Source organism: Ctenopharyngodon idella, chromosome 3 (genome assembly GCF_019924925.1).
Source record: "Ctenopharyngodon idella isolate HZGC_01 chromosome 3, HZGC01, whole genome shotgun sequence".
NCBI lineage: Eukaryota > Metazoa > Chordata > Actinopteri > Cypriniformes > Xenocyprididae > Ctenopharyngodon > Ctenopharyngodon idella.
In genome coordinates this window covers 8,835,076-8,862,916 of record NC_067222.1, presented here as the reverse complement: position 1 = coordinate 8,862,916, position 27,841 = coordinate 8,835,076, and the positions used below count along the sequence as shown (strand labels likewise).

At 35.3% G+C, this 27,841-nt stretch overlaps 1 protein-coding gene across 2 annotated transcripts; it reads right to left on the bottom strand.

Moving 5' to 3' along the window:
* Nucleotides 1-1,070: 1,070 nt before the first annotated feature.
* On the bottom strand, nt 1,071-24,498 carry LOC127509847 (trichohyalin-like). Of its 2 annotated transcripts, XM_051888983.1 has the most exons (7): nt 24,271-24,498; nt 24,002-24,064; nt 23,171-23,775; nt 22,837-22,905; nt 7,358-7,936; nt 3,071-6,607; nt 1,071-2,247 (listed from the first exon to the last, which is right to left on the bottom strand). In XM_051888983.1, the coding sequence occupies exons 3-7, from the start codon at nt 23,424-23,426 to the stop codon at nt 1,652-1,654; spliced, it is 5,037 nt and encodes a 1,678-aa protein (XP_051744943.1). In that variant the 5' UTR covers nt 23,427-23,775; nt 24,002-24,064; nt 24,271-24,498; the 3' UTR covers nt 1,071-1,651. The 2 variants fall into 2 exon arrangements, with proteins under 2 accessions (XP_051744943.1, XP_051744944.1); XM_051888984.1 differs by lacking the exons at nt 22,837-22,905; nt 23,171-23,775; nt 24,002-24,064; nt 24,271-24,498 and adding an exon at nt 11,737-11,809.
* Between the last annotated feature and the right edge of the window lie 3,343 nt (nt 24,499-27,841).

The following is a 27,841-nucleotide window of genomic DNA, read 5'->3' as shown; positions in this document are numbered from 1 at the left end:
AATATGGGTTAAAATACAAGATTCCCTTCATGTCCTCAAATGTAAGAGGAAATAAATAAATAAATAAAAGAGCTTTAAACTCACAGTTCTCTGGCAATCTAACCTTTTCAAAATAGAATAAAATAAAATAAAATAAATAAAATCTGACATCCACATTGCTTGTCAGGGGAAATCCATCTGATTGCTGAGGAGTTATTTTCAGTTAGACACCACGCTAAACAGCAGCGCTATTAAGAGGATAGGTCCAGTTTTTGCTTTATTCCAGTCACGTCATTGTTATACGAGGGAAAGTTATGTATATATTAGGTTATGTTTTGACCTTGATCCATCCTGTGCACTTGTACTGAGCTGTAGCTATGTACTATGTAGCTATAAAGCTCTACGTTATGGCACACTGGATTAAAGTGTATACCACATTAAAGGGTTAGTTCACCCAAAAATGAAAATAATGTTATTTATTACTCACCCAAATGTCATTCCACACCCGAAAGACCTTCGTTCATCTTTGGAACACAAATTAAAATATTTTTGTTGAAATCCGATGACTCAGTGAGGCCTCCATAGCCAGCAATGACATTTCCTCTCTCAAGATCCACTTGAGAGGTTCAGTAATTTCACTTTAATGGCAATTAATAGGTCCTTTTCATTGCCATTAAAGTGAAATAACTGAACATAAACATACAAGCTTGATAAAAATGCTCATTTTATAAGAAAATTTCAGATGGCACTTAGAGGCTTTTGCGTCTGAAGTCTTCATATATATATATATATATATAAAAACTTAGAATTTGGCCTGTCTCCTTCTCATTCTAAAAGACAACTGTATAACAATGCTAATGCGACATACATTCATTTCATCAGCAACTATACTATATTTATACAGAATTAGCAGAGTATCTAAAGCATTGCATATTGTACAGTCAGCCAGTCATCATAAAATAAACCCGGGCAGAATAATCAAGACTGACATAGATAATGGATATTGAGGTGCTGACGCACAAAATGTTGAGAACCTCTGCTGTACATGAGCATGCTTATTTTATGGATTAAAAAAAATGAATAGATATTGATCTGAGTCTAAATGATTTTATTACAAATTACCACAAAAACATTTTTATCAATATAAACCAATTGGACAAGCAATAAGACAAACAACACTGTAAAAAAAAATTAAAAAAATAATTTTGGCAGCTTTGGTACCAGAATAATTTTGTAAAAAATATAGAAAAACTGTAAATACATTTACAGAACAAACTGTAAATTTTATAGTATAAAACTGTTATTTATAAACAAGAAAAAATGAATATAAACCAGTAAATTCAACAATGCACACTACTACTAAAATCTGTTTTGTACCTTTAACATATGACAACCACCATAATAATGCAGGTGGTAAAAGAGAAAGCCACATGAAAAATCAGAGTTCATCACAAGTAGCTTTTCCATGAGCTGAAGTACTAATTTAAAGAAGCTGCACAGAGTAATTCATGCAAACGCAAACCACCATCACAGTAACCCACAACACTTACATAATGAAATAAACATTCATCATACAACAGAAGATGTAACATAAAACCTTGTTATTTTCTCTGCTCTTCCTCTCTCTGTCTCTTCTTTTCTTCCTCTTGTCTGAATCACTGATAATCTTCATTCATCTGTAGTGTCCTCCTCCATTCTGCTCTATCATTGTGTCAATCTTCTGCAGTAGATCATTCACCTGCTTTCTTTTTCTCTTGTTTTTATTGTCTAAGATGTGATATCTGCCTCCACACTGATTAACTAGACTGTTTAAAGCACTTTTCTGCTTAATGCATTTCTCTATGGGCTCATCTAACCAATCTCCATAAGAGAAGAGAATGATGGAGTATTTTAACACTCCCTCACCAAACATCATCTCAATCATCTGAAGAATCTGCTGATCCTCCTCGGTGATCCTCATATTCACAGGAAACACAATGAGAAAAGCGTGCGGTCCAGGACTGGATAGATGAACACTTGTTGCTATCTCCTCCATTAACTCATCAGGATTCATCAGTGAGTCAAATAGTCCAGGAGTATCAACTACAGATACAGATCTGCCTGAAACAGTGGCATGAGCGTATGAACATTTATTGGCATGTGATTTAAACTCATTTCGTCCCAGTATTGTGTTTCCAGCTGCACTCTTCCCAACACCACTTCTACCCAGAAGAACAATCCGTCTGGGTGAGAGACTGGCAGCAGGACTATCATGCAGTCTTTTTGACACTGTATGAAAAAAAGCAGATCACACAATCACATATTTTACCTTAACGTACTTTACACACTGCTCTAATAATTGATTTCCTTATTTATTTATTTCCCAGATAACAAGCCACAAACAATGTTAAATCAATGTTAATATGTCAATTGAATCAACATCACTTTTGCACCCGCAATTAGTGATAATGGCTTTGAATAATTGTTACAATGTGATGTTGGTTCAACATAATGCTTGCACTTTCAGAAAATGAAACACAACAACTACAATTATCAGAGGTTTATTGAAAATGTTTGTTCACCATTATGGTGATCAGTGTTTCCTTTAGTTGGTCAGTTTGATTCTTGTTTTTTATGGAGTTTGTGGTCTTTGTAACATTGTTTACCAAAACACACCATTTGTTGCAAAGAGAGCTAGAAACAGTTACTAGAAAAATCGAGTATCTACACAGCAAAATCACCAGAGTTAAATCAGCTCTGCTCGGAGTACATATGGTCCCTCTCTAAATAGTGTTAAAAAAACACTGAAGCAGAGTTAGTTAATGAGATAATTAAGCGATGAAGTGATAATTGAGCTTTAGTGATGAACACCTGCTGTTAACAAGCAGAATCACTGAAGAAAAGAGAAACACAAGAACTACAACTGACTTCAGCCACAGTCTTAGATGAAATCACCTGAAGATAAAAGACATTATATCTCTCAAGATCTCAGCAGAGGAGGATTATCTTTTCTTCAGTTATTCTGCTTGTTAACAGCAGGTGTCAATCACCTAATGTTCTTAATTATCTCTGGTGATTTTGATGTGTAGTAATTAGAATAATTTCTACTCACGTTTTGTTGGACTTTGCTGTTTCTGTTTCTCCCATTCCTCTCGTTCTCTCTTCATCTCCTCTTTCATCTCTGTCTCTTTCTTCTCTTTATCATTCAGTAGTGTTTTGTATTGTTCTTCTCTCTTGTTAAACTCTTCTTCTCTTCTCTTTCTCTTTTTGTTATTATTCTGTTGTTCTTCCTCCATCATCATCTTTATTCTCTCTTTCGCTTCTTCTAGTTTCTTCATCAGTTCTTCTCTTTCTCTGTCCAGTTGCTCCACTTTCTCCATCATCATCATCTTTATTCTCTCTTTCTCTTCTTCATGTTTCTTCATCAGTTCTTCTTTCTCATTCATTACCATTTTATGTTGTTGTTCTTTCTCATTAAACACTTCTCTTCTCTTTCTCTTTTTGTTATTATTCTGTTGTTCTTCCTCCATCATCATCTTCATTCTCTCTTTCGCTTCTTCTAGTTTCTTCATCAGTTCTTCTCTTTCTCTGTCCAGTTGCTCCACTTTCTCCATCATCATCATCTTTATTCTCTCTTTCTCTTCTTCATGTTTCTTCATCAGTTCTTCTTTCTCATTCATTACCATTTTATGTTGTTGTTCTTTCTCATTAAACACTTCTCTTCTCTTTCTCTTTTTGTTATTATTCTGTTGTTCTTCCTCCTCCATCATCATCTTCATTCTCTCTTTCTCTTCTTCTAGTTTTTTCATCAGTTTTTCTCTTTCTCTATCCAGTTGCTCCACTTTCTTTATCATCATCATCTTTATTCTCTCTTTCTCTTCTTCGTGTTTCTTCATCAGTTCTTCTCTTTCTCTGTTCAGTTTCTCCATCATGATCTTCATCTTTTCTTCTTCTTCTTCATGTTTAGATTGAAGATCTTCTTTCTCTGTTTCCATTCTCTCTCTTTCTTGTTTTAGTCTCTGTTTAAATGCATGCAAAACTCTCTGTTCTTTCTCTCTTCTTTTCTCATCCTCTTCTTCTCGTTTGGCCTTTTCCTCTAATTTCTGTTTCTCCCATTCCTCTCTTTCTCTCATCATCTCCTCATGGATCTTCTCCTCACTCTCTTCTTTCTCTTTCATTTCCCTTTTATATTGTTCTTCTCTCTCATTAAACTCTTCTTCTCTTCTCTTTCTCTCTTTGTCATTATTCTGTCGTTCTTCCTCCATCATCATCTTCAATCTCTCTTTCTCTTCTTCATGTTTCTTCATCAGTTCTTCTCTTTCTCTGTTCAGTTTCTCCATCAGGATCTTCATCTTTTCTTCTTCTTCTTCTTCATGTTTAGATTGAACATCTTTTTTCTCTCTTTCCATTCTCTCTCTTTCTTGTTTTAGTCTCTGTTTAAATGCATGCAAAACTCTCTGTTCTTTCTCTCTTCTTTTCTCATCCTCTTCTTCTCTTCTCATCTTTTCCTCTAGTTTCTGTTTCTCCCATTCCTCTCTTTCTCTCTTCATCTCCTCATGGATCTTCTCCTCACTCTCTTCTTTCTCTTTCATTTCTCTTTTATATTGTTCTTCTCTCTCATTAAACTCTTCTTCTCTTCTCTTTCTCTCTTTGTCATTATTCTGTTGTTCTTCCTCCATCATCATCTTCAATCTCTCTTTCTCTTCTTCATGTTTCTTCATCAGTTCTTCTCTTTCTCTGTTCAGATTCTCCATCAGGATCTTCATCTTTTCTTCTTCTTCTTCTTCATGTTTAGATTGAAGATCTTTTTTCTCTCTTTTCATTCTCTTTCTTTCTTGTTTTAGTCTCTGTTTAAATGCATGCAAAACTCTCTGTTCTTTCTCTCTTCTTTTCTCATCCTCTTCTTCTCTTCTTGTCTTTTCCTCTAGTTTCTGTTTCTCCCATTCTTCTCTTTCTCTCTTCATCTCCTCATGGATCTTCTCCTCACTCTCTTCTTTCTCTTTCATTTCTCTTTTATATTGTTCTTCTCTCTCATTAAACTCTTCTTCTCTTCTCTTTCTCTCTTTGTCATTATTCTGTTGTTCTTCCTCCATCATCATCTTCAATCTCTCTTTCTCTTCTTCGAGTTTCTTTATCAGTTCTTCTCTTTCTCTGTCCAGTTGCTCCACTTTCTCCATCATCATCATCTTTATTCTCTCTTTGTCCTCTTCATGTTTCTTCATCAGTTCTTCTCTTTCTCTGTTCATTTTCTTCACTCTCTCCTCCATCAGGATCTTCATCTTGTTTTCTTTTGCTTCATGTTTATATTGAAGATCTTCTTTCTCTCTTTTCATTCTCTCTCTCTCTTGTTTCAGTCTCTGGTTAAATTCGTCATAAACTCTCTGTTCTTTCTCTCTTCTTTTCTTATCCTCTTCTTCATTTCTCGTCTTTTCCTCTAGTTTTCGTTTCTCCCATTCATTTCTTTCTCTCTTCATCTCATGGATCTCGCTCTCTTTCTTTTTCATTTGCATTTTATATCGTTCTTCTTTCTCATGAAACTCTTTTTCTCTTCTCTTTCTCTCTTTGTCATGATTCTGTCTTTCATTCTGTATTCCGTTCATCACTCTGTCTATTTCTGTTTTGTATTGGGTCTGAAGTTGTTCTTTTTCTGTTTTTATTTTCTCTTTTTCTTGCCTCATTTCTTCCATTTCATGTCTGGGTGTCTCTCGTTCTCGTCTCATCTTGTCTTGTATCTCTTTTACTTTCTCTTGTATTTGTGTTTTATATTGTTCTTCTCTTTCTATATATTCTTCACTTTTCTTCCTCTCGTTCTCTATTTTGTTCATCAGTCTTTCTGTTTCTGTGTGGTATTTGATCTGCAGTTTACCTATTTCTGTTATTATTTTCTCTTTTTCTTGCCTAATTTGGTCAATTTTATTGTTAAATGTCTGTCGTTCTTGACTGATTTCTTCTTCTAGTTTGTTGATCAGTTCTTCCCTTTCTCTGACTCTGTCCATCAGGATCTTCATCTGTTGTTCTTGTTTTTCTCTTTCCATCTGTCTGAACATCTTACATGAGTAGAAACTCCCTCCGTTCGCTGTCACCATGTTGTCTATCTTCTCCAGTAGATCAGACACCTGTGTTCGGTCTCCAGTCTGATTATTATTGAACACATGGAATCTGTTTCCACACGCTTCAATCAGATTCATCAAAGGAGAGCCAGGTTTTCCTAAACACTGTTCAATAGTTTTCTCCTTCAGATAATCTCCTCTGGTGAAGAGCACCATGGTGTACTTTAGAGATTTTTCACCAAACGTCTCTTGGATGATCTTGACTGATGTTGCTTCTTCTTGAGTGAATCGTTGTCCTAAATTGAGCACAATGATGAACACATGTGGTCCAGGCAGGATCATGGAGATGCAGTGTCTGATTTCTCTCTGGATCTCCTCATTAGTAAGTTCAGTATCAAACAGTCCTGGAGTGTCGATCACAGTAACGTGTCGGCCGTTGATTTCAGATGATTCTCTCTGACTCTCTTTAGTCACTGACTCTTGAGATGTTTCTGCTGTAAACGCATCTCTTCCTAAGATTGTGTTTCCAGTTGCACTCTTCCCAACTCCAGTTTTTCCCAGCAGCACAATCCTCAGTTCATCCATGTTTTCTCTTGAACCTGAACATGTAAAAGATTAAAAAGCATTAAAAGCAGATCAAATCAAACAGTAATTTAAGAAAACGGCTTAATTTATTCAAGTGACAAGATCAACAGGGGGATTGGGGTAAGATGAGCCACTTTTCATCTGTTTCCCTATTTTGTCAAATTAGTTTGTTACATTAAAGAAATTAAAATTCTAAAGTGTTGTGCCTCTTTCCTTTCCCATTACTGAAAGAGTTTAATAAGCTTTGGCACAACTTACCCCATGCCTGTAGTAAGATGGTGAGTGGGTTCAGTCAGACAGAGTCAATTCCATTTATATTTAATACATTTACTTAAAAGAAAACAATTGTATTATCATATTAATTAGCCCTAACTGAAATTCATGTTGTTGTTTTTTCTTTCAGTGTAATTAGATTTAAAAAAAAAAAAAAAAGAGAGAGAGAAAAAAAAAAATCTTTCAGCTTCACACTAACTGGCCAACATAATCAGTTGTGATTTTCTAAGAATCTACATTTCCTGTGGAACACTGAAGATTGACCTTAAACTTTGTTTTTGTTCAATCGGAATGTTTGAGTTTTTAAATTTTACAATTTTTGAATTTTGAATTTCAGAACTTAATGTTGAATGTTGCAGTTCTGCTGTTTAAAAACACAAATGTACAATTCTAATATAGAATAAAAGTACTGTAGAATTCAAATGTAATAATTCATATAATTTTTGTAATTTTTCATGTTGTATAGTTTGACTAATTTTTCTAGTCATTACCTTGATTCAGTAAATGTGTCTCTAGTGAATGAATTTTCTTCATCTCTTCATATTTCATCAGTTTTTTCATCTGCATCTCCAGAAATGTCTCTGTGGAGAAAAACTCTCCTCTGTTTTCTTCCAGCATCTTCTCAATGTTCTCCATCAATGTGGACACTTGTGTGTTGGGACCAAAGAAATTATGTCGTCCTCCAAATCCCTCAATGACAGACTGTGTTTCTTCATTGAGTTCTGCTGTCTGATGCTCTGAATTCTGCATTATGAGGATCACCATGTGTTTGTTGATTCTGGAGCTGAAGATCCTCTGGATCTCCTCCATTTCTGCTTTGTCTTCATTGTTGAGTGGAGCGTCAGGAATAATGAGGAGGAAAACATGAACTCCAGGATCATAGAGAGATACACAGCGGAGAGTCTGACGCATCACTTCCTCCTCTGAGAGCCGACTGAGGGCTGGAAGCTCCACCAGACTGACCTGACGTCCATGAAGCGCCACGTCTCTCAGGATCTGCTCTGATATGGATGATTTGAATGTCCCATCACTCCCGCACACAACCAGATTCAGCCTCACACCCTCTGAAACTGAAGAAGAAGATGTAAAAACCTTTATTAATGTCCCATCACTCTCACACACAATCAGAAACTGAATGATTGTTTTTTGGGGGTGTTTCTGTATGAGCATCCAAATGCACTAATATTCTCAAATATATGTTATAATTTAACTTCTGATTAGATTACAAAACAGGAGCAGTTTAATACATTTGTTAAGCAATGTGCACAATTTTTAATAATTCTGACAGTGGCTGGTAGGGTTGCATGGCATATCGGTACTACGGTAGTATCGCGATACTAAAGCTTCAAAATACTGGCCATGCCACTTTATTTTTTTAAATGGTTGTATTGTCAATGGTAGTACCGTAAGTAACGTTGTATGTGCAGCAGGTACACTATTTAAGAGACTGTCCTCCAACAAAAAACGACCCTATAGGTCGTTTTTCAACCACCTTATTACAACCTATATTTACGTTTTAAAGTCATGCGCCCTCTAGCTGGCATAAGAATAATGACAGTGTCATGTTACGGCTGTCTCATACGTCCTGAAAAGTGAAGCTGCGGGCTCTTTGATCGCCCCCTGGTGGCTGGATGCAGAACAGGTCATAAACCCCGCCTGCTCCGTGAAAACGAATGGGAATGAATGAAAACCAAAAAAAATAAATTATGCTTCAAATAAAATTTTCAGAAAGATGGTTTTGGTCATTTAAGGTAGTTGTTATCACGCTGATATATATTCAATTGTTTGATTTTGTGATAAGTTTGATTTTAGCTAGCAATTTGATGCTATAGAAACGGGGCGTGTCGTCATGATTGACAGTTGATTGACAGCTTCTCTGAGGACTGTCGGAGCTTTGAGGGGAGATTGAAGATATATAACTAACTATTAATTTTCGATTTCACACCAACAAAATGAGTTGTTTTTATCAGTAATCTACTTACCGATCTACAGGATCTGACGGATCACTGAGCTTTTCTCTGTAACGTTAATTGTGGGCTTTATAAGCTAATTAATAAATGTTATTAGTTAAGATAACACGTCTAACGTTAGCCATGATGGGAAAAAAGCAGGTGATCCTTATCTGGTAGTTACTAATTATTTTTATGTGTATAAAATAATAATTACTGATTCACTACTAAGCCATTCATAAACAGTCATTTGCTTCATTCCTGAAGAAATCAGACATTTTGAACAAATCATTTGAATGATTCAGTGACTCAATCATTAACACTTAATTGCTGCCACCTATTGGCAGCTTTAGTTTCCCATTTAAAGTATGCCTATTTAATTTCTTCCAACATTTTATATATAAGGTTTTATATCTAAAATAGTAGTATTTATGCAATTGTAAGTGCAGTGCAGATGCAAAAATACCACATCTAAATGTCACTTCATGCAGCTTCTTTGCTGCGCAGTGCTAAGATGAATTTTGTTTACACAATTCATATGAAAGATTTGTTCATTTTGCCAAACTATAAATTAAAACAATACTGCATGATATTGTGAAACTTCAGCTGGTATAGTATCATAAGACATTTCTTTATGGTATCATGAAATCCTAGTGGCTGGTTTTGCTTCCCTGACAATGAAACCAATGATTTCTGAGCCAGTGATGTCACTCTTTACTCTGAACATGAATCATAACTGTTTTAAATACTTTTGATCTGTCTCAGCATGTACATGGAACCACTCTAGATTTACTTTTCAGTAAGGGTCTAAACATTTCATCAATTGTTATTCAGGACGTAGCACTGTCTGAACGACGTAGAGCTGCCATTCTAAATTTCGTTGCATTTGTACAATGACAGTAAAGTGTATTCCTCTAAAATAGAGTGGTCAGGTAAAAAATGGATTCAAGTTTTCAGTAAGACAAAAATAATACTCTTTACTAATATAAAAAGGAATGTGGATAGGTAGATTACACTGTAAAAAAGAATTGTTGGTTTAACTTAAAACGTAAGTTACCTGGTTGCCTTAAAATTTTGATTTCATTGAAATAAAAAATTTGAGTTAATACAATGAAGGCGATTGGTTTAATCAATAGAAACTCAAAATATTACCTTATCTGTACCACAATAATTATATTAGTTGATCTGACAAAAGAAAACGTGATAACAAATCATGAAAATATTTTTTTTACAGTGTAGGTAATATTTATGCTATATTATCATTATTATTATTGTTATATAATTAAATATTTGTAATTACATTTGTTTGAAGTTGCAAAATGCAGTTCAACAAATCTTAGTAAGCATTTTAGTAAACAATCCAATGTATTTTACAAAATAATTTTGCCTGTTTTAAGCAAAAACTCACTTAATTTTGATTTTTTTTTTTTCTCCAGAAAATATCTTATGCTATTTTACTTGTCTAATAAATGCATCTTGATTTAAGATATATATACACTACCGTTCAAAAGTTTGGGGTCAGTAAGATTTTTTAATGTTTTAAAAGAAGTATCTTCTGCTAACCAAGCCTGCATTTATTTGATTAAAAATACAAACAAAAACAGTAATATTGTGAAATATTATTCCAATTTAAAACAGCTGTTTTCTATGTGAATATATAGTAAAGTGTAATTTATTCCTGTGATCAAAGCTGAATTTTCAGCACCATTACTCCAGTCTTCAGTGTCACATGATCCTTCAGAAATCATTCTAATATGATGATTTGATGCTCAAGAAACATTTATGATTATTATCAATGTTGAAAACAGTTATTTACATTTTTATTTCATGATGCTATGATGAATAGAAAGTTCAAAAGAACAGCATTTGTCTGAAATCTAAATCTTTTGTAACATTAAACACTACCGTTCAAAAGTTTGGGGTCAGTAAGAATTTTAATTTTATTTTTAGGGGATAGAAATAAAATTAATCAATACTTTTATTCATCAAGGATGAGTTAAACTGATCAAAAGTTGCAGTAAAGACAATTATAATGTTAGAAAATATTCTATTTTAAGTAAATGCTGTTTTTTTTTTAACTTTCTATTCATCGAAGAATTTTGAAAAAAAATTGTACACAACTGTTTTCAACATTGATAATAATAATGAATGTTTCTTGAGCATCACATCATCATATTAGATTGATTTCTGAAGGATCATGTGACACTGAAGACTGGAGTAATGATGCTGACAATTCAGCTTTGATCACAGGAATAAATTACACTTTACTGTATATTGACATAGAAAACAGCTGTTTTAAATTGGAATAATATTTCACAATATTACTGTTTTTGTTTGTATTTTTAATCAAATAAATGCAGGCTTGGTGAGCAGAAGATACTTCTTTTAAAACATTAAAAAAACTTACTGACCCCAAACTTTTGAACGGTAGTGTATATATATATATATATATATATATATATATATGATAACATTATAGGTGTGAAAAAGGCCATAGCCTACTTATTTTAAATTAATTTCATTACAATAGCTGTATGGTGCTCTGCTTGATTTTTGCGTCCGCTGTGAGATGGTTTAACTGAAGTCTCGCAAGTTCTCTTGAGTGAGATCTGGTACTTCCGTTTAATAAATAATGTAATTATATAGCGAGGTCAAAAAAGAACGTACAAAAATGTGGAAAGCCTCAAAAAAGGCTATGGAGTGGTTTCTAAATTAATTTCAAAATTGTATTTCCTATTATGAGCTTGCTTGCGCTTGATTTGACAATCTGAGGATTGTAAGCTACGTACTGAACTCCATTTAAATAGTTTAATCTTAAACAACTGATCGTTTCGTTTAATTATTAAATTGTATTATGATAGATCACTGAAGAAACATTTATAATAATAAAAATATTCGAATTCTCTTAATGCCAAACTTACCTGCACTGTGCGCCGTCATTGTCAACACCTTGTTTCCAGTTTCCAATTTCCCAAAAAACGAAAGTGAAAATGTGCGGATGTAACGAGTTTCTATAAACTCACCTGCGCCCCTCTGTGTTTCACAACGCATCCACATGTTCTGCCAGCTCAGTGATTCAACCGCAGCACGTGACGACTGAACAACAGATTTACTGCCATATGGACATTTCTCATCTCTGACAACAGAAAACTTAGCTTCCTGATTGCACAAGGATTTTATGTGAAGCTGCTTTAAAACAATAGGCCTGTTGTGAAAAGCGCTATGCAAATAAATTTGAAATTAATTAGCCTGTTTTTATACTAAATATTTCAAAACACACCTCTATACCTTTTCTTAACGCTCTATTGTCAACAGTTCATATGCCAACAATTTATTTATACTCATTTCCTTGTTATTCAGAAAAAATATTTCACAATGGGAATTAAAATGGTAGGCCCAATGATGTGCTGTTTTTAATTCCCATGACATTTTAATGTCCCACAGAAACTCTTTTTCCCACTGTCACCCTCACACGGAAGTCACCTGATGAAGTGCTCCAGAAATTGCTGTATTTACCTCATTTCTTCATCTCTTCTCAAGGGGGATTTTTTTTGCAGCATCTTTGATAAGTAAATTAGAAAGTTTTATTCACAAATCAACATAGTTTTACTGTAAATTAAGAATATATCAATGTTGCAATATGGCAACACTGTACCACTATGGAAAAATAGGTATGTAATATTGCTGTATTCATTTTCTGAAAAGAAGAAATAATTTTCTTATTTATACATAAATGCAACTATACAACTATACTACAAAAAAAACAAACAAACAAAAACACTTCAAAATAAATAAATAACAGAAATCATATTGTTGATGCTACTATCTATAAAAAAATCCCAATGGGAGCAATTCCACTGTGGTACAGAGTTGTCATATGGCAACGGACAACAGGAAGAGTTCAGAGTTAGCTCTTCCATGTGATGAGAGTGAGGATGCGTTAGCCAAATGATAGGGAATAATAGGGATTAAATGATAGGGATCTACTTATTTTTGGTTTGCATGAGTTCCAGGTATATAAATCTATCAATTTCTAAAAGAAATGTGCATTTAAATAGAAAAGAAAATCATAATTTTATAGAAAAACTACTTTTTTGACCATTTTTCATTGTGGTACAGAGTTGCCATATGGCAACGTTTCCCTAAATACCCAATAATACTTTATGGTTAGAACATAATGCGTACCATAGAGGGTATTTTTTATTTATTTTTATTTTAACTAAAATGCTAAAGTGTAAAAAAAATGTTTTTTTTTTCCTGCTGGCCATTGATTTTTTTCTAAGAGAAAATACAATAATAAATGAATTTAAAAAATGCAAGTAGCATAATCATTTCTTTTATAAAACACCATTGAACGTGTTTTTAAAGTTTCTGATTTCTGAATTACTGAGTGCATGCAGTTAAACACAGATATCAGAGATCATCAACTCTGGTCTGACAGATGGGGGAGCCAAAACTGTGTTGGGAAATTATCAATTTCCTTTTCAGTTACAACATACCATTTTAACATGCAATGGATTATCAAAATTTAAACAACACAAATAACATACTTTTTCAGGAAATTATTATAAACATAATTTTTTAGAGGATTAGTTATTGTGTTCATTGTTTTTGACTCGTGTATTTTAATAAATCTTGTTACATAAAGACAAGATAATTACTAGCAATATTAGCACAAAGATACAAACAAGATACTATTTAGGAACGAAATACTATAATGTATAAATGTATAGATTATTATAGATTATATTTGTAGATTAATCCTTATTAAAGATGAAGTTATTCAGTCAAGAGCAGATTTGAGCAGAGTGATTAACACTGACACAGACAGCAGCAAGTGTATTAAAAGCTGCTGTCACCTTTAGACCAAATGCACGGATCTGACAAATATTAGATTTTCTCCCAAAAATGTCTGTTCATTAAAACTTTTCATTTTAACACAGTTATGACTGCGCTTAAGGGGATACTCTCCAAAATGGGCATTTTGACTTAATTTTGTGTGTATTTGTCAGCACAATAAGATGCATAAGTGAACTCAGTTCGGTAATGCCAAATTGAGTTCTTTTGCATCTTCTTTTGCTTGAATGGAATCGCTTGAATCCTTAAATTGGCAAGATTAAAAACACATGCATATGATAAATCTTCATAACAAGTCAAAAATAAAGCATTAAGCTGAAGGGGGAATGGCACCGCTGGATAATATACAATCAAATCAAACAAAAATAATCATATTTATTTGCTGATAAGCCCGGTTTTTCAGTGATCAGGAATCATGTTTATTTAAATTGTGAGTAAAATATGGGTTAAAATACAAGATTCCCTTCATGTGCTCAAATGTATGAGGAAATAAATAAATAAATAAAAGAGCTTTAAACTCAGTTATCTGGGAATCTAACCTTTTTAAAATAAAATCAAATAAAATCAAATCTGACATCCACATTTCTTGTTAGGGGAAATCCAGAGACTACAACGATCACATTTTGTTTTTTAACCCTTAAAGGATTAGTTCACTTTCAAATGAAAATTTCCTGATAATTTACTCACCCCCATGTCATCCAAGATGTCCATGTCCTTCTTTCTTCAGTCGAAAAGAAATTAAGGTTTTTGAGGGAAACATTCCAGGATTATCCTCCTTATAGTGGACTTCAATGGAGCCCAAACGGTCAGTGCAGCTTCAAAGGGCTTTAAATGATACCAGACGAGGAGTAAGGGTCTTATCTAGAGAAACCGTCACTAGATAAGACCCTGTAGACACTGCTAAGTATAATACTGCCCTCCACAGGTCAAAGTTTGAACTAATTGTCATATACAATATGCTTGTGCAAGTATAAACTCCACTATATGGAGAAAAATCATGGAATGTTTTCATCAAAAACCTTAATTTCTTTTTGACTGAAGAAAGAAGGACATGAACATCTTGGATGACATGGGGGTGAGTAAATTATCAGGAAATTTTCATTTGAAAGTGAACTAATCCTTTATTCGATCCTTGGGGTCAATCTGACCACGCTGACAGTTTCCTTTGTTTTTCCTTCATAAAAAGGGTTCCCTTCATCTCAGGGGCATGAGACTCTGTAACTTTTCCTAAATCTAAACATGCAAAAAAAAAAAAAAAAAAAAATCTGGGCTTGATTTGGTTGTTCTAAAGGTGTGTAAAAAAAAAAAAAAAAAAAAAAAAAAAAAAATTTAGTCCCTTGGGGTCAGAATGACCCCACATTGAAAATGAATGGGAAAATTATTTCATTTGTCAAAAAAATACACACACACACACACACATACAAACACACACATGTGTGGCCTACATTTTTCCAATTTAGGCCAGTTTTGTTGATTTTATTAGCCAATTTCAATAAAAATGCTCTCACACGTGTGTGACTGCAACAGAGAGCATTTTTATAAAAATTGGCAAATAAACTTAACAAAACTGGCCTAAATCTGAAAAATTTTACATGTAAATAAAGGTCTGGTCCTTGATCATAAACACAAAGTCGAACGAACTTTCTATCTCATACACACACACACACACACACACAAACATTCGTGTGTGACTGCAACAGAGAGCATTTTTATAGAAATTGGCAAATAAAATTAACAAAACTGGCCTAAATCTGAAAAATTTTACATGTAAATAAAGGTCTGGTCCTTGACCATAAACACAAAGTCGAACAAACTTTCTATCTCACACACACACACACACACGTGTGTGACTGCAACAGAGGGCATTTCTGTAGAAATTGGCAAATAAAATTAACAAAACTGGCCTACATCTGAACAATTTTACATGTAAATAAAGGTCTGGTCCTTGAGCATAAACACAAAGTCAAACAAACTTTCTATCTCATACACACACACATACACACACACACACACACACACACACACACACACACACACACACACACACACACACACATAAACACAAACACACACAGTCCCTATTGAGTCCCTACTGACCTCTATTGGATATATGTGGTCATTGCACTTTCTTTCTTTAATGCAGTGTTTAATGCTTTCATCTGAGAGATTGTCTCCTCGTGTGAACAACACCATAGTGTAGGTCTCTGCTTTCTGTCCGAAGGTCATCTTGATGAGCTGAAGTGTTTCTTTCTCTTCTCGTGTGATCGGGCCGACGGCGATGACCAGCAGAAACACATGTGGTCCTGGAGTTGACAGTTCAATGCATCTCATGATCTCCTGTTGAACTTCTTCATTGCTGAGGCTTGTGTCAAAGAGTCCTGGTGTGTCCACAACAGTCATGGCTTGACCACAGACCTCTCCGGTCTCTTTTTGGCAGGTCCTGGTCACAGACTTCATGCTGGCACGAGACTCGAACACATTGTGTCCCAGTATGGTGTTTCCGGTTGCATTCTTTCCCACTCCAGTTTTTCCAATCAGCACGATCCTCACACACTCTAAGTTCTTCATAGTGCTTAATGTGGCTGTCAAATCACAAACACAAATGTTCTCAATACAATCATCAATACAAATTTTTTTAGATAACATAAAGCTGCACAACAAGCGACACCAAATGAAATGATAGGAATAATGGCTGTTTTCACACAGGTTTCCTGAATGCTCACCTGTCTGTCATTGGTCACTCAAACAGATAGTCCCACCTCCAAAACTCATGCGATTGGTTGAGTCAGATTTTAACATGTCAGGCTGCTCAAACAATCAGGGGTGAATTTCTTGTAAAACGATGTGACTCGCTGCTTCACTACCATAGAACGATGCACCGTTGAAGAAATCAACTATCCACGTAGCAGTTGATGTCTGGCCCAGCTCACACAACTTGGCCCAGTTTCCCTTGGCCCAGATAGAGCAAAGAATGACAGCCCTTAAATGGCCCAGATCTGGACTACAGACATGAGCCACACATGAGCCATGACTGGCCCAAATCTCAGCCAACTAATAATCAATAACCAGCCCTTAACTGGGCCAGTTTTGGACAAGTTTTAGTGGTATCAAATCTCTCCCTTCAGTAAACCAGATCAACGCCAGTCTTTAACCAGAAACCCCAAAACTGAGCCATAAAAAATACCAACAAAAAAAATCTCAGCCTTGGATCCATCCATAGGCAGTAAAACATTCATTCACACCTATAGGCAATTTAGTGCCTGCAATTCACACATCTTTGGATTGTGAGGGAAAACAGATCAGGGATCTTCTTACTGTGAGGCGACAGTGTTTCCCACTGAACCACTGTGCTGCCCTTAAAGGATTAGGGTTATTTTCATTGCAGAGCTTCTGTGTTTATGTCCAAACGCCGGCTCAGTATTGGCCAGCTCCTGCGTCAGCATCACACGCATGCATTGTGCTGCTCACTTGAACAGCGTCGGCCAATACTGAGCTGGCATTCGGATGTAAACACGGAAGCTCTGCAACGAAAATAGCATATGAGACTGACAGGGGAGAGACGAATTTGTTTGATTAAAGTCTTTATTTTTGTTTTCTTTTTGTGCACAAAAAGTATTCTCGTTGTTTCATAATATTAAGGTTGAACCTCTGTAGTCACGCTGCCTGTTTTAACAATGTTTTTACTACTTTTCTGGACCTTGAATGACAGTAATTTCATTGCTTTCAATAGAGGATAAAAAAACCTCTTGAATTTCATCAAAATATCTTAATTTGTGTTCCAAAGATGAACGAAGGTCTTAAATGTGTGGAACGACATGAGAGTGAGTAATTAACGAACTAATCCTTTAATCACAGCCAGAAGATAGAGATACTTGTACACAGAAAAAAAAACAGTGTTCATTTACTCTCTGTGTTCCTATAATCCACACTTACAGTGTTAAAGGAGTAGAACTGAAGCAATGTTAAAGTAAATGAGATTAAGTGATTAATTGAGTGATGATTGAGCATTAGTGATGAACACCTGCTGTTAACAAGCAGAATCACTGAAGGAAAGAGAAACAACAAGAAAAGAAAAAAGAGAAACACAAGAACTACAACTGACTTCCAGTCACAGTCTTAGATGAAATCAACTAAAGATAAAAGAAGACACTAAATCTCTCAAGATCTGAGTAGAGAATGATTAAACAACTCCACAAACAGCATTACTGGCTTCACATATTTTTTTAGTTTAGCTTTATTAATCCCTTGGGGCAATTAGTTTAGACTCTCATGGTGCTTCACCTATAACACTTAACACATATATATTCAAATACTCAAAATACACAAAATATGTAACAAGAAATAAAAAAGAGAAATAAAATAAATTTAAAAAAAGAAAAGAAAAAGAGAATAATAATAATAATAATAATAATAATAATAATAATGATAATCAGCTAAATTTGTTACATAAATTACTTACACAAAAGTAAATTTATAGCGATTTGTAGAACATCTAATTGTTCTTAAACGTCGCCCCAGGGCCATCTCCTCAAAGTCCAAGTACAACGGGTGCATGCTATCTCCTATTATATTGTACGCCATCCTCAACACTTGCTGTTCACAGTAAGATGTAAGACTTTGTGAGGGAACACTCATACTTTTTTGAGCACATGTTAACAATACCTTGCAAATGATTTTTGTTTGTAGACAGTGATTCAAACCAACAAATAAAAGAGAAAGACAAGATACTTTCAACAACTAATTTGTAAAATGACCTGAAAATAACTCTCTGTACATCGAAAAATTTAAACTTCCTAAGCACAAACAATATTTGGTGTGACTTTTTAATAATTGCATCCGAATTTTGGTCAAACTTTAACTTGTCAAAAATCGTTCCTAGGTACTTATATTCCTCTACTACATCCATCTGTGTACCATTAATGACCACAGGTTGAAGTGCCAGTGTTCTCTAACTAAAACTGATAATCATCTCTTTAGTTTTTGACACATTCAGATCTAATTTCATACTACTACACCAAGAAATAAAATCGTACAAAGCCGAACCATATTCCTGATGTGAATGTGAAAGCAAGGAAAGAAGCACAGTATCATCTGCATATTTTTTATATCAGATAACTATATTATCTCATAAACTCTGAAAATCATTTGTGTATAGTAAACAAGACAGTACACATCCTTGTGATATACCTATCGAAATGTTTACTATGACCGATTAAAGCCCCTTAAACCTAACCTTCTGTTGCCTGTCTATTAAAAAAAAAATCAAGATCCATGAAAATAAACTATTGTTAAAATTAAATGCCAGATTATTAATAACCAGATTGACTTTATTTCTGTCATACGTCTTACATAACTTCAAATGAAAATAAACAGAGGTTTGCTGGGAGCCATGGATGAGCTTTGATTGGTGGTCTGATGTTGATTGTCACCATTGTTGAGATTCATACGCTGATTCCTGATGTCTCTCTGTGTGTCTGAATGATAGAGTAGTTTAAACCTTTTTGTGTAAAAAATAAATAAATAAATAAACATGATTAATCTTATCACTGCTGGATCTCAAGAATCCCAGAGTTGCTATAATCAGTAACATAAAATGAACAATTAACATACTCAGAGATTAGACTTGGAACGAGTTCAGTGATCCAGGCTACTACAACAACTTATCACATCTTCTCTTGGCTTCTTTTTGCCATAACAAATGTGTTATGATAAATACTCAGTTAAAGCAGCCAGAGAAAATGAATGTGCAAAAAATCAAGGGTCAAGAGCCCAACTACAGCAGATACTGATCACCATAATGGTGATTTCAAATGAAACATTTTCAATAAAACATCAACATCTAAACCTCTGTTTATTCTCATATGAAGTTATGTAGACGTATGACAGAAATAAAGTCAAACTGGTTAGTAATAAGTTAATCTGGTAATGCTGTTTGTGGAGTTGTTTAATCCTCCTCTGCTGAGATCTTGAGAGATTTAATGTTTTTTATCTTTAGTTGATTTCATCTAAGGCTGTGGCTGGAAGTCAGTTTCTCTTTCCTTTAGTAATTCTGCTTGTTAACAGCAGGTGTTCGTCACTAACACTCAATTAGAAGTCAATTAATCACTTAATTATCTCATTAAATTTTATGCTGCTTCAGTTTTACTCCTTTTACACAGAGAGTAAATTAACACTGGGGGTTTTGCTGTGTACAAATATCTCTATCTTATGTCTGTGATTAAAGGAACACTCCACTTTTTTTTGAAAATAGGCTCATTTTCCAACTCCCCTAGAGTTAAACAGTTGCGTTTTACCGTTTTCGAATCCATTCAGCCGATCTCCGGGTCTGGCGGTACCACTTTTAGCATAACTTAGCATAGTTCACTGAATCTGATTAGACCGTTAGCATCTCGTTAAAAAATGACCAAAGAGTTTCAATATTTTTCCTATTTAAAACTTGACTCTTCTGTAGTTACATCGTGTACTAAGACCGACGGAAAATTAAAAGTTGTGATTTTCTAGGCCGATATGGCTAGGAACTATACTCTCATTCCGGCGTAATAATCAAGGAACTTTGCTGCCGTACCATGGCTGCAGCAGGCGCAATGATATTCTTGATATGAAACTCTTTGGTCATTTTTTAACGAGATGCTAACGGTCTAATCAGATTCAATGAACTATGCTAAGCTATGCTAAAAGTGGTACCGCCAGACCCGGAGATCGGCTGAATGGATTCGAAAACAGTAAAACTCAACTGTTTAACTCTAGGTGAATTGGAAAATGAGCCTATTTTTAAAAAAAGTGGAGTGTTCCTTTAAGGGCAGCGCAATGGCTCAGTAGGAAACACTGTCGCCTCACAGCAAGAAAGTCTCAGGTTCGTGTTCCAGCTGAGCCTGGAGGTCTTCCTCTCTGATCTGGTGTCCTTCACAATCCAAACGTGTGAATTGCCAGCACTAAATTGCCTATAGTTGTGAATGTGTGTTTTACTGCCTATGGATGGATTTGTGGCTGAGATTTTTTTGTTGGCATTTTTTATGGCTCAGATTTGGGGTTTCTGTTTAAAGACTATACTTATGCGTCGAGTATGGGTGTAGCACGCGTAGCCTGATGTGCAAATATCTAAAAATCTATTGAATTTTTTGGGCTTTAACTTGAATTCAGTTAATTTCCAGGCCTCATGGCATAAGGAATCAATAGGATATATATAACAGTCCAAACTGTTCTAAACAGGAATTGCTATCTTCGCTCAGCTTCTTAAACTTCATGATGAGAGTAATCCCACAAGGCCACTGTTTCATCTCACATCTCCTCATTCTTGCATCTTCAATTTATTCGATGGGAAACAAGCGTCAGGCCACAGCAGCAGCAAGCCTGGGCTGTGCCCCAGATCCCCCACTTTCCTCCTCCCGCCGCTTAGCCACACACCGCGGCTTTCCCGGCGCCTGCACCCCATCCAACAATGTCCTCCCCTCTCGGCGAATGCCTTCCCTCCTAGCCTGAGGATGCCTCTACTAGCCGAGCAAGCTCAGCCGTCTCAGCCATTTCATCCCGCTGTCTCTCACCGTACATCTCTTTGGTCTACAGTTCAACTATGGACCCTAGCATGAGACTGCCCAGACGTCTTATTTTCCCCAGCTTCCATCTTTTTCTAACCACCCTGTTCCTCCCCAGGATCCATGGGCCAACCCGAGCAAGAGGCTGCCTCCGCTAACGGTGCAGGCCCAGGTGCCTCATTTTCCTCCTCAGTTTCCCTCTTTTCTAACCTCCTCATCCCTCCCCCTGGCTCCAGGAGCCGACCCGAGCGTGAGGCTGCCTCCGCTAACGGCCTCGGTCCCAGCCTTTCTTCCTCCTAGCACTGTCCCACAAGCAAAACACTGTTCACCCTGTCTACTACAACGCTGATGCCCATCCCACCAAATGCAAGCCCACCATATCCAACTCGACTAATACCACCATTCAAATAAAATGGGAATTTTTCTATCATTGCCATAGCTGTGATGTTGCCTCGGCTCCCACAGGAGCTCAATGCTTCTGGCTTTTCTCTCCACTGCCACAGCAGTGATGTCGCCTCAGCTTCTGCAGGAGCTCATTTTCTTCAGGAGCCCTCTCCTCGGACCGCACACTAAATACGCATACTATTACTATTACTAGATACTATTACGCATACTATTTAATATCTGATTATTTGTAAGTGTGAACTCATGAAATTATGTTTTATTAACAAGTTCGGGAGGAGCAATGTTCAAATAATCTGACTAATCATCACATCATTTCAGCCAGCTGTTAGCAATCGGTAATCAACATATCTACCCAATCAGCATGAGTGAAAGCATATATATAGACACATTCGACCATATTCTTTGACAGTTTTACAGCATCCCTCCACCAACTGGTCTCCTCACACTTGCCTGGTTACTTTCCTAATCAGAAATACGGGGGGAGTACTCTGCCAAATGGGACGTATTGATTGGTTGTCCCTTAATTTCTTTTCGACTGACGAAAGAAAGACATGAACATCTTGGATGACATGGGGGTGAGTAAATTATCAGGAAAAGTTTATTTAAAAGTGGTCTAATCCTTTAACTTGATGGGCAGTTCATTGGTTGCACCTACGGTTTGCTGCTGTGGCGTTTCTTTAAAAGAGACTGTTGGCAGTGCTAGGACGAGAACATGGGTTTTGGAAGCTTTGTTTGAGTTCTCCTTTGTTTGGTTTTGTCTTTGCTTTGTCATTTGGTTTTGTTTTTACATCTTTCAACATCACAACAGTACATTACAGATTCATTCAGACACCTTGCTTTACGCACTGATTAAACTGATGTTTACAGAAACACGTTTATCTTATTTTGTGAATTAATTTTGATTTAATAAAGCTTTTTCCTTCTTGAACTTAATTATGGTCGTGTGTGCCCTTTTTGTTGCTTCCTTTTGAGGTTGTAACAGTTGTAAATAAAGATTTTTTTTTACATGAATACACTATTTCAGTTTTTCTACTTCAAAATGTCATGTTTAACTCAATTTAGTTCAGTTACGTGCAGTTAATTCAGTTACATGCAGTTTCTTTGTAATTATTTGTGAAATTTGTTTCTACACAGAATTTATTGTGAAAAAAACCTGACAGAAATAATAATAAAATAATAAATACTTCATCATGTGTAAAACGTGTCTTCAGTTTGTGTAATACTCACAGTTTGATCGCCCCACATATCTGGGATGTTCTGACTTTCTGGCTGGTTGAATCCTCTGTATCAAGGGGTCTAAAGATGAAGTACATTATTGAACAATTATAATGGAACAGCTTATTCATATTTCTGTTGTCTTTTCCAATCAGTTAAGAGTTAATGTCAATTTACACTTCACTTGCACCTAATTTCCATTTTTCTTGGTTAGTTGACAGAACTCACGAAATTGGGGACGTTATTTTGGGAACAGATAATAAAAGTGTATCACAAATTTTCACATAATTTTCAGGTTGTTTATCCCTCTATCCATATTTCAGATGAATTAGAGGTAAAGGTTTACCGGAATGCATCTTAATTGATGTTTGGGATGCTCTGTCTTTTTTCTTCAGGAACGGGCTTGGGTCATCAGAAATCTTCAGTTGATGGCCTCCATTTTCCTCCACCATCTTCTTGATGCTCTCCAGAAGTTTCTGCACCTGTGATTGGTCTCCTTTCATCTGTAGATGATGGTGTGGTCTTCTGCTGGTCTGCAGTAGAGACTTTACTGATTCATTGCCAGAGTCTTTAACACTCACATACTCCTGCTCCTCATGCATGAAGACCACAATCACATACTCAGATGCACCTGCACCAAAAATGATGTTAATGAGCTTGAAAGCTTCTTTCTCCTGCTCTGTAAATGTGCCAGACTTCAGGACTAGTAACAGGGCATGAGGTTCAGGACAAGACAAACGGAAGCATCTCTTCAGGTCTTGTTCTTCAGGAAAGAGAGCAGGATTGAGCAGGTCAGGAGTGTTGATGACCACCACATGTCTATCCAACACTATCCCATCATGCCTGTCAAACCAATGCAGGGAGGACGGCGACTCTGAGAAGGCCTTTTGTCCAAAGATTGTGTGTTTGGCCCCAGCAGCACTACTCTCAGTTCCTCTTTCATCACAGACACTGAAATTACACAAACAGGTTTTGAGTAAGCAGATAGTAATCTTGTAGCTACTTACATACTCAACATTTAGAAGAGATGCATGTTTTTTTCAGCAAGGCAGTAATATGAGACAACAGTAAAGCCGGTAACATGACTACAATATTGCTGTTATGCATTATGCAAACAAAGAACGCTTATAACCCACAGATCAATTCTGGAAATAGGAAATTGTCATGTAAAACTCACTGTTCGGAGGTTTACGTATGCACCCTCTTCTGTGGAATAATCCTGAACTTCCCTGATATTCATCTGTTACAAAAGAATAATCATTATCACTAAAAAAGAATGTTGTTTATATCTACAGAAATGTCTTATGAACTGTAAGTTATTTTATATATTTAATGCAATACAATTTGTATTTTTTTTTTTTTTTTTGTACAGGCCTTCTGTGTTCTTAATTCAAACAACTATATAATTTGACAGAATTTACAACAAACAGAAATGAGCAGACTCACCAGGTTGTGTGGATGATCCACTCCAGTCAGCCATCTTCACACAAACTTCTGATAGTGAAGCACTTCAGACATTAAGAAACCAACTCTATTGCAGATGTCCTAGAATTACTGCAAAGTGTGTTGTATAAAAAATTGTGTATTATTTCAACTCAGTGGAAAAACTGGTGGTTAGACTCCAACCGTACCTGCATTGTACGCCATCATATCACCAACACCCTGATCATCCTAAAATCAAAGGTCAAATTTGACTTACATGCCAATAAAACAACCATGTGACTCACAAGTGAAAGTTTTAGACACACATCCACATACTTTACAGTTCACTGATAAAACATAAATACAATATTTGTTTAAAAGCAAATGTATTAGGTTGAAAAGTTTAGAAGATCTTAGACCTAAATTAATCTGAGATTATGAAAACAAGTGGTAAGATATGGTAAAATATATTACAATAAATAATATATTTATGTCAGACAAAAAAGAAACTATTCTGCTAAAAAAAATATTTATGCTACAATTTAGCATCACAAAATTATCAAATTTGCATTGGTTTTATTGGCATGTATTCCTGTGTCTGAAACAATGCCAAACTTAAGAGTTTGATGGGGATTGAATTGACAACCTTAATGCAGTCACTTGAAAAGCATCAGCTAAATGCAGAGCTACATGTACTTGTTCTTATCGAGACATACCTTGGTCATTTTATGACCTTTTTTATTATAAGTTCAAAGTGCTAAAAACAAAGACAGATATAAAACAATAAAAACAATATCAGTTTGAAATGTAATTCTACTCAGGTAAAAGTCACTTCAGAGCTGAATTCGTAATATGGCCCCATTTCTTACACGATTTCTAATACTGGTGACTTAGTCATACATTTTCTTACATATTTTCTTACATTTCTAGTAACTCCTCATTGAAATTACATACTTTTTTCAAGGTATTTGAAGTTCTTTCTACACACCCGTTCATTCACCGAGTCAGAGAAATGAACCAATCTCTGCTCCCCCTCCTGGACAGATCAGGGATGACTACAAACGAGATATAAGGTTTCATGTGGGATTTCAACACCTGCTATTTGTTTATTCATTAGATTTCAGATGTTTCTAATATGTAGGCCTATTTCCTAGATATGAATCATATAATTAACTATTTAAATCCCAGTGCTCTATATATTTGGTCATATAATTTTCCATAATTTATCACAATTCACTTACTCTCTATTATGTCTATTTTAATGTTCTCTTCATAATAAAATCACATCTCAGTAGTTCACACAGCTGCTTTGAAACCTTTTTTTTCTGTCGTTCATCTCTAAACATTTTTACCTGTATCTATTGATATTATAAATAGCAAGATGTAGGTTTCTCTCTCTCTCTCTCTCTCTCTCTCTCTCTCTCTCTCTCTCTCCTATCCTCTCCTCTCTTCATTGTTTATTGTGTGTTGTGTGTGTATGATTGTGTATTACTGCAGCTTTGAGTTCAAAACAAATTTCCTGAAAAGGACAATAAAGTATACTCTAACTCTAACTCTAATCTTGCATGAGGAGAGATTTCAGTCTCAGCTATAGAGTCTAATTTTTTCAAAGGGAAAAAGAAAAATTAAATGAAAAGACCAACTAAAACGCTTAATTCAAAACTGCAGCTATTTACTATGGTAGTGTTCATTCCAGCAAGCCATATGAGAGCATGTGACATATGTTAAAGTCTTTTCAGTCATTAACAAGTTGTCCCATTATAATGCTGCTGTTTATTTCTTCAATATACTTAATATTTACTTCAATATATCAATAGCAATGGACTCCCTGCCAGATCAAGAGGAAGATAAGGGATTTGATCATGACTAACTTCGACATGTTCAATGTTGAGAACAGTTTTGCTCCTTCGTAAAGCATTCTAAAATTTGGAAGAGCCTGAATATTTTTTAATATAACTCTAATTGTGTTTGACTGAAAGAACCTAAGATAGCTTGAGGGTGAGTAAATCATGGGATAATTTTCATTTGGGTGAACTAACCCTTTAAGTTATATAAAATAAGAAACAGTTTTTGGATTGTAAGGTCTTGTTCTTTTAAACATTTTGTTACAAAAATAAATAAATAAATAATGTTCTCAGCATTTTGACAAAAGAGGAACAAGACATTTCTGCACATTTAAGCATTTTAACATTCTGTAACTAGTTGCCCAGTTCAAGAATGTTTAAATGCTTAAATGTGCAGAAATGTCTTGTTACACTTTTCACTGTACAACTTCTGAGTTTGAAACAGTCTTTATTGTAAAGTGCTTTATAAATAGAAGTTTTGGTTTTAATTTACTAGTATAATCTTCTTTACCAAAGAATGAGAACACTGGGTCTCATACATGCGTACGCACAAACGTGTATGTGAAATGTGCATAGGATATTTTAAGAACAAATCACATGTTAGCTACTTCACAAAATAAATAGTGTTTTTCTCTGAGGCATGGTAAAAGCATAGTACTCTCTGAAAATCAAGAAAACTAGATTTAAACAATAAGACTAAATGTGTTGAGCTAATTAGTTTTCTGTCTATAAATATATCAAAACAGTTGTTACCTTGTCTATTAAAACATGTAATATATTAAAGCGTCTTTGGTGTTTCCATGGTTTCTGCAAAATAAAACGGGAAATCGAGGGTAACGCGGGTATGACGCAATTGACAGGTGACTCCTCACACGTCCCGGAGCCTTGGTTAAAATTGCAATTTTCTCCCGATTTACAAATAGTTGGAAACATTTGGGATATTGTAATTTCTAGGGCTGCAACAACTATTCGATAAAATCGATAATAATCGATAATGAAAATCATCGACACCGATTCTCATTATCGACTAGTCGGGTCTGCCCACCGTGCACTGAAAACATCTGACAGTTGCGTCAAATTACAGCACTGAATAACGCATTTCTGTGGACAGAAATGCATCTAAAAATAATGAAGGAAACAGTGAGCTGCTGCAGGAAAGGTACGCAATTCAAGCTGCCCAAAACATGAGAATTCTTCAAGCTAATGCATTAGCATAATGGCTTACCCTGTCAGGCGCTTTGAAAGATGCATGTCCTCAGCGTAAAACGTTCAATCTACGGCTATATCCTTATCTGTAAAGGTTACAAATGTACTCGAACATTTCCATTTTGCATTAAGGCTCGTCCTGACAGTCTGCGTTAAACTTCAAACTTTACTGAATATGTAATCTTCGGTAGCTCTGAATGAAACATGCTTTTGGACCTTTCAAAATATTTGGTTCACATTTACCTAATTTGCCAATAAACCAGTTTTATTGATTGCAATAAAGACGAAGCTATTGGGATCATTTAAAAACGCCGTGTCTGTAATTAGACACACATGCATTTTTTCCAGCACTTCAAATGTTATTTTTAATGTGATGACCACAAACATTATTTGTTCATACTTCTGAGATCGTCCCCATTGTAACCAAACGTTTAAAAATGTAGGAAATTCAAAATTTGATAGAAAACACTTCAAAATAAAACACTTTAAAAATAAAAAAGACAATAATTACCACTTTAACCAGCAGGTGGCGGCAAAGTAGCATT

Excerpts from the sequence above, each read along its gene's own strand:
- LOC127509847 (XM_051888983.1), bottom strand. The coding sequence starts at position 23,426 with ATGCATGAGGAGCAGGAGTATGTGAGTGTTAAAGACTCTGGCAATGAA. Across the intron at positions 7,937-22,836 it reads ATATGTGGGGCGATCAAACT|TTTCAGAGGGTGTGAGGCTG; the intron begins GTGAGTATTACA and ends CTTCTTCTTCAG. Across the intron at positions 6,608-7,357 it reads GACACATTTACTGAATCAAG|GTTCAAGAGAAAACATGGAT; the intron begins GTAATGACTAGA and ends TTACATGTTCAG.